The sequence below is a fragment of the Borostomias antarcticus genome, assembly GCF_949987555.1.
Source record: "Borostomias antarcticus genome assembly, chromosome: 17".
Lineage (NCBI taxonomy): Eukaryota > Metazoa > Chordata > Actinopteri > Stomiiformes > Stomiidae > Borostomias > Borostomias antarcticus.
Genome location: NC_140250.1, coordinates 18,940,339 through 18,947,838, shown reverse-complemented (window position 1 = coordinate 18,947,838; position 7,500 = coordinate 18,940,339). Strand labels below are relative to the sequence as shown.

Below are 7,500 nucleotides of genomic sequence, written 5' to 3'. Positions count from 1 at the left end.
CTGTGCTTTTGTTTCAGACAGACATAAAAGAGATAATAAACAACAGAAAGAATGAGAGAGAGAGAGAGAGAGAGAGAGAGAGCGTGAGGGCGGAGGTTAAAAAAAAACCTGCGAAACCCTACACATTTCCTGTAAACGTCTCGGCCCTAAAAGCCCCCGCAAGTGAAATGAGAGCAGCCTCATGGTCTGGCCTGCCTGGGTATCGCTGCAGTAATACCCTGTCATTATTCAAGAGGAGGGAGAAAGGAGAATGACTATTATCCTTATGTGGGTCCTTTAATTTTAATACACCACAGCTTTATAGCTTAGCATTCCAGAGGGGAGGGGCAGGGAGGAGGGGGAGGAGGTGGGGGAGAGAGGGTAAGTGTGTGTGTATGTGTGGGGGGGGAGGGGGGGTGGAGATTTGGTGTGGCAGGTTAAATAGTGATGGTTTCTTTGTGATTGATGGCATAACAGCTGGTTGGAGTTTTACTAGAGCTGCGTTCAGACCGGGGTCAAAGGTCAGACTCGCTGAGGCACATACAGTAGAGTACTTCAGCGGTGTGTTCTAGTAAAGTACTGTACAGTATGTGAGCTACATACACACACACACACACACACACACACGCGCACACGCACACGCACACGCACACGCACACACACACGCACACACACACACACACACACACACACACACACACACTCTAGCCTCAGTGATGTTGATGAGGGGTCACTGAGCCCCACTAATCAGCTGTACTGTCATTCTCACCAGGCGCTGCACAGGCCACCCCCGCAGGCCCTGAAGGACCTCCACCACTCCCCCATGCGCGAGGACCCCCTGCCCACCAGCGGCAACGACGACGGCCCACAGAACTCCGGCGGCGTGGGCGGCGGCGGCGTCTGCACGGGAGGAGGCGGCGGCATGGGCGGCGCCGCCAAGAAGCCGCGGTCGCGCACCAAGATCTCGCTGGAGGCCCTGGCCATCCTCCAGAGCTTCATCCAGGACGTGGGCCTGTACCCGGACCAGGAGGCCATCCACACGCTCTCGGCCCAGCTGGACCTGCCCAAGCACACCATCATCAAGTTCTTCCAGAACCAGCGCTACCACGTCAAGCACCACGGCCGCCTGAAGGAGCTTGGAGACGGGGCGGCGTGCGCCGGCGGCGTGGACGTCAGCGAGTACCGCGAGGAGGAGCTTCTCTCTGGCTCCGAGGACCCGGAGTCCAGCGAGGACGGCCACGAGGAGATGTACCCCCCCTCCGCCTCCTCCTCCTCGGAGGGGAGCGCGGGAGGAGGAGGCGGAGGTGGAGGAGGAGGAGGAGGGTTAGCCCCGCCCTCCGCCGGCCTGGCCCCGCCCTCTGGCAACAGCCAGGCTCAGGAGGAGGCCAAGGACCAGGGACACGGCCACGCCCACCCCAGAGTCCCCAGTAGCTCCTCCTCCTCCAGCCCCCGAGAGCAGGCAGACTACCAGAGATAGAGACAGAGGGAGAAGGAGGTTTGGGGGAGGGGGGGGGGGGGGTGGAGAGACACAGACTGAGAGAAGGAGAGAGAAGAGAAGAGATGGGGGGGGGGGGGTTGGAGAGAAGAAGGTGAGTAATACAGAGAGACGCACAAGAGAGAGGAGAGAGGCAGGAAGGAGAGACGCGGAGAGGGAGAGAGGAGTGAGAGAGGCCTAGCGTAGGCTGGGAGGATGAGAGAGGATGACGGGAAGTGACTTAGAGATGGATGATGTAATGAGACAGTACCCACTGACAGACAGACGAATGGACGGACGGACAGACAGACGGATACACAAGCAGTTAAGATGGAGGGAGGGACGGACGGACAGATAGTTGGACAGACAGACAGCTGGACAGACAGACAGACAGACAGACAGACAGTATGGGGTGTAATGGAGAACTCTATAAGAGTGACAGCAGTGAAAATAGACATTGTTACCTCAAAAACATGGAGCAGGGCGTGGCAGGGGTTGTGTGGAGTCCAAAACAGAGGGTATCAAACATTCAGACACACACACACACACACACACAAACAAACACACACACCTCTGTGGACTGATGTTTACAAGAGAGTAAAAACTCATCAACATCACCTCTCTTGACCCTTGGTTCTCAACTTCTCTGGCCAATGACTTCCCTGCTTATTGTCTCCACCATGCCTGCACGCCAAACTCTTGCCCTTATATGGGACTATGGGGGCCACGCCCACTAACTGATGCTCGGAGACCAAACCCACGGGCCTACTGTACTAAAGACCAAACACTATCCCATGATGCTTTGCGCCCCAGACCTCCGGAGGACGGGTGACTGCGGAGCTCTATTCCAGTCTGCGTGAGGACGTCAGTCTCTGTCCCCCAGAGCTCCGGTCTGACTGCTCCCAACCACCGACCCCCCACGGAGAGACTCACACCCCCTCGAGGAGGTGGACCTGACACCAACCCCCCCCCCCCCCCCCAAAAAAAAACCCTCACCAAACTCCCTCATCCCTTCCCAGCACTTAACCCACACTGTGTGGATGTCTGAACTCTCTCCATACCCCCCCCCCTAGACCAGTCCGACCCCCAGCTCCCCTCTCTGTTCTCCCGGGGGGGGTTAGGGACCGGGGGGGGGGGTCGAGGGCCTCGTGGCTGGACACTGAGGGCTGCGAGGTCTAGGAGGACACGGGGTGCGGGGCAGCGTGGGGGGGCAGCGGGCCGACCGTCGACCGCGCCCGTCCAGCTCCGGTCTGGCCTGGACCACGCCTGGACCACGCCTGGACCACGCCCGTCTCGCCTCTGTCACCGCCAAGAGAAAGGAGGGAGGGAGGGAGGCGACGGGAGACTCAACCAAACGATCTGTCACTTTATGTGCGGTAGCCCCACTCTTTCTCACACTATCCCTCTCTCCTTCTCTCTCTCTCTCTCCCCATCCCTTCCTCTCTCCCTCTCTCTCTCTCTCTCTCTCCCCATCCCTTCCTCTCTCCCTCTCTCTCCCTCTCTCTCCCTCTCTCTCCCTCTCTCTAATTGGTGCCCACAGTGTCCTGTTTCACCACACCTACCCGCACTTAACTCCAGCACCCCTATTTATTGCTATCTTTATCCATGATTATTATTATCATTATTGTTATTATTGTCGGTATAACAGTTGTTCTTGCTGTCGTCGCTGTTATTTTTGGTTCTGTTTTGACGGTTTTTGATATTGGCCTTCGACGCACGGCGGTTGTTTTGGTAACGAGAGACATTTTTGAGACGCGAGAGCGCACTGCCAAAAGAAAAAGCGGAGAAAAAGAGAAAGAGAGAGAGAGAGAAAGAAAAGAAACCAGTTACTGAACATTATTGAGAAAAATACCGTTGTTGCTTCATGGCGACCTTTGTAGCTTCATGTAGTTTCCCAAAGAGCGGCAGACTGGGCAGACTGGTGGTCAAACCCGGACCTACGAACAGGAAAACAGGAGGAATAAAATGAGCGTTTTGCTGCAGATGTTGACAATCAACTTTTTTGAGCCATTAGTCATGTGTTGACCTTGACCTTGACCTTGACCCTTGTTCTCCACTACGCGTGTGTTGCAGGACGCAGAGGTGATGATCAACAGCTCGTCACACTGCGTTCACACAGCTCCTAGTGATGCTGGCTAATCATCACACACACACACACACACACACACACAGGAAGGTAGAATCAAAGGTTCCCACTAGGATGAAAAATGATTCAAATGGTTCTACCTGATCAGAGTACGTTCTGCTTTGCACCAAACGGGTTGTGGTGCGTAATTGTGACCAACCAAAGAGCCCTTAGGATCGGCCCTTCTCCCAAACCGGTACGGACAGGTACGGCGGCGTCCCCTACACCAGGCCTGGCTCACGCCATCAGGACCCGTGATCAGGGACCGGAGCGTCAGCCCAGCTCCGCTAGCTCTCCCAGGCCCACGGCGCCTCTGGTCAGACCAGCTGACAGGACCAGCTGACGGGACCAGCTGACGGGACCAGCTGACTGGACCAGCTGACTGGACTAGCTGACAGGACTAGCTGTCCTCATCGCTCACTAGGCCGTACCCACGCTACACTCACACCTGTCAGTCAGGGCTCGGCGCGGCTTGGGCCCCTGTCATTATGGCAGCCTTAGACACAAACACACACACACACACGCACACACACACACACACACACACACACACAAAGCGTCTCCCTTCATTCTGCAGTAATGAGGTTTATCCCTGTTTTGGTGTTTAACCTGCCACAGGGGGGGGTCACACACAGTGTGTGTGTGTGTGTACTCTGAATGTAAATAACCAGAGGAAACATGATATAACCTGGTATACAGTAGAGGCCAGAGGTCCCAGTGTGTCCAAGTCTCTACAGTATCTGTCCGATACAGACACCTACACACACACACACACACACACACACACACACACACACACACACAATCAGCTTCAACATCATAACCACACAACGCAGAGTTCAGTGTAGCAAAGGGAGTTAAAACGACTTAGTGCCGCTGTCAGATGCAGTTGTGTTCTGTGGTGAAAGGGGGAGGGGCCTGTATCCTGGTTCTGTTGTGTTCTGTGGTGAAAAGAGGGAGGGGCCTGTATCCCGGGTTCTGTTGTGTTCTGTGGTGAAAGGGGGAGGGGCCTGTATCCTGGTTCTGTTGTGTTCTGTGGTGAAAGGGGGAGGGGCCTGTATCCTGGTTCTGTTGTGTTCTGTGGTGAAAAGGGGGAGGGGCCTATATCCCAGTTCTGTTGTGTTCTGTGGTGAAAGGGGGAGGGGCCTGTATCCCGGTTCTGTTGTTATGAAGCACAATCCTCCACCTTTAGCCTCCATGAAGCCTCAGTCAGGAGGCTGAACCTCACCTTACTGAACCCCAACATCACTGTTCAAACCGTCAGGCCCTCTACACGCGCTCTGCTCTTCTTCCTCTTCATTTTCCTCTTCCTCTTCCTCATCATCGCCGACAATGTGAATCAGCCATTCTCTCTGGTCCTCTCTTCATTCACTGGTAACCCTGTTCGTTATCACTGAGTGATAATTAAAACTTTAACTTATGTGAAAGGCTCTTACTTTTTTGTCATGTTCCGTTCGGTCGATATTTTTATTTTCCAAATTGCTGTTGTTGTTTGAACAATAAAGTGCATCCAGTGAAAAACGAGAGGCGCTGTCGGTGTGGTTTGTGTGGATCGGCTCTGCACCAGGAAGTTGCTTCTCTTCTTCAAAGGCGCCTTCAGTATTTCTTCTTCAGAACAATGCTGTGTTGTGTATAGACGAGGAGGAGGGGGGGTGGGGGAGGGAGGAGGGAGGGGGGAGGGGGGAGGGAGGGGGGTGGGGGGGCAAGCCAACAGTGTAGCCACAGGAACCAAATACTGCCTCATTTGTCCATAAAGACAATCAAAGCAGGACTGAGGGGAACATTAGTCAGCAGACCTGACTGGGTGGAGATTACTGGAGACGGTTTGATGACAATGTAACTGCTATTTGTTTATCCAGTAAAAGAACACTTCTTAGAAAAAAAAGGAAGGAAAAAAAAAACAGTTAACGTCGCTTTGGGTGTTCCACAGAATCACAAACAAACTGTCGCCAGCCCCCTCAAGATTGGCCAGCGAAATGATGGTTTATTCTTCAATAAGCCGCACACATCAAACCAGACCTACGGGAACCGATGCTTGAATGATGTATACTAGGATTTTCAGTCGCCACCAACACATTCCACATGCAAACGCTGTTCTCACGTTCTGTACTGTATATTAGCGACGAATAGGAGCAGCTCGCACGAAATATGCATCGTTTCTGACTGGCGATAGTAGAGACACCCTCGGGTCCTTCCTCTACCCCAGCCTCCACTAGGCCTCTCCTGAGGGATCACGATGCGGACGCGTGAAATGCGAAAAGGGGTCTACTTTCTCCCGTGGCGTCAGCGTCGGCGGAGCTGTGAAACGACACGTCCGTCCTCCCCCCCCTCTCCCCCTACTGGTCCCTCTCTCCAGCGCAGTGGTGGGAGGGAGTCCTCTGGTTTTCATTCACAGCCAATCCCCCCCCATCGCCACCACCTCCCCCCCCCCCCCCAATCTCTTAATTGAAGTCATTATTCGCTCAATTGGAGGGCTTTAACCCTTCGTGCCCCAGGTCTGGTAGGCTGGTTGTCATTAGCACGGTGGGGGGGGGGGGGCAGAGTGGAGTGCGGTCGGGAGCCGGCGGGGGTGCCGGAGTTAAAACCTCACAGGATCCGTCAGCTGGTGGGATCCCACAGCTCTTTGGCCGGGAGTCAGGGCTGTCGGGGGGGAGACAGCAGCAGTGAGGTGGCCAGACCACCCAGAGAAGTGTGGTTCAGCGAGCTAGACCCTCCGCTCCCCTCCTCTCCTGTCCTCTCCTGTCCTCTCTTCTCCCCCTCTCTCCACCCCTCCATTTTTCTTCTTCTCCACTCTACACACACACACACACACCCTCTGACGCAAGCAGCTTTTTTTCTGCTGCTAACAAGCGGACCGCAGAGGCCTGTGTGGGGAAACATTAGGGGATCATGTGGCCGTAGTTCCAGTGGACTCCATAAACAGCGCGATTGTTTGAGTTGGAGATATTGTATGTAGAGGGGGATGAGTCTGAGAGAGGGATATATGTAGAGGGGGATGAGTCTGAGAGAGGGATATATGTAGAGGGGGATGAGTCAGGGAAGTGAAGGTAGAGGGGGATGAATCTGAGAGGTGGAGATATGTAGAGGGTGATGAGTCTGAGAGATGTAGATATGTAGAGGGGGATGAGTCAGGGAGGTGGAGATATGTAGTGGGGGATGAGTCTGAGAGGTGTAGATATGTAGAGGGGGATGAGTCTGAGAGGGGGAGATATGTAGAGGGGGATGAGTCTGAGATGGGGAGATATGTAGAGGAGGATGAGTCTGAGAGGTGGAGGTAAAGGGGGATGAGTCTGAGAGGGGGAGATATGTAGAGAGGGATGAGTCAGGGAGGTGGAGGTAAAGGGGGATGAGTCTGAGAGGGGGAGATATGTAGAGAGGGATGAGTCAGGGAAGTGGAGGTAAAGGGGGATGAGTCAGGTCGGTTCAGTGAAGGATGAGTCGCTCTGTCGTAGTTGTGACGTGATCGAGAAACAGAGCGCATTACAGTGGTCAGTGTAACGCATGTGTGCTAGACAAAGTGTGGCAATGATAATGTGTGTGATGGCGGAATGAGAGTGTGTATGAGGCTGTATGAGTGCCTGTGTGTGTATGTGTGTCTGTGTAAAGAGGCAGTATGAGAGTTTGTGTGCATGTGTGTGTGTGTGTGTGTATGTGTGGTTGTGGTTGTGTACAGTATGTACAGTCAAGCTGGAAAATCTGCACACCTCTTTCACCTTCTCCACGTTTTATTACGTTACAGACTTATTCTACTATAGATTGAGTTAATTTTGCCTCAAACATCTACTACACACAAGTCAATAATGACGAAGTGAAAACTGAAAATATGCTATTTTATTTTACTGATAAAAAGAGATTATTTTAGGGGTTACATATCTGTACACACCCTTAGCCTAATACTTGATGGATGCACCTTTGGCAGCGA

General features: G+C 53.6%; 1 protein-coding gene across 1 annotated transcript in view; it reads left to right on the top strand.

The window, feature by feature from the left end:
• satb2 (SATB homeobox 2) overlaps positions 1–1,559 on the top strand; it is a 44,722-nt gene extending 43,163 nt beyond the window's left edge. Inside the window, 1 exon segment of the mRNA XM_084451859.1 lies at positions 752–1,559. Coding sequence (XP_084307985.1) covers positions 752–1,456 — 705 coding nt within the window. The 3' untranslated portion in view covers positions 1,457–1,559.
• Positions 1,560–7,500: the final 5,941 nt, after the last annotated feature.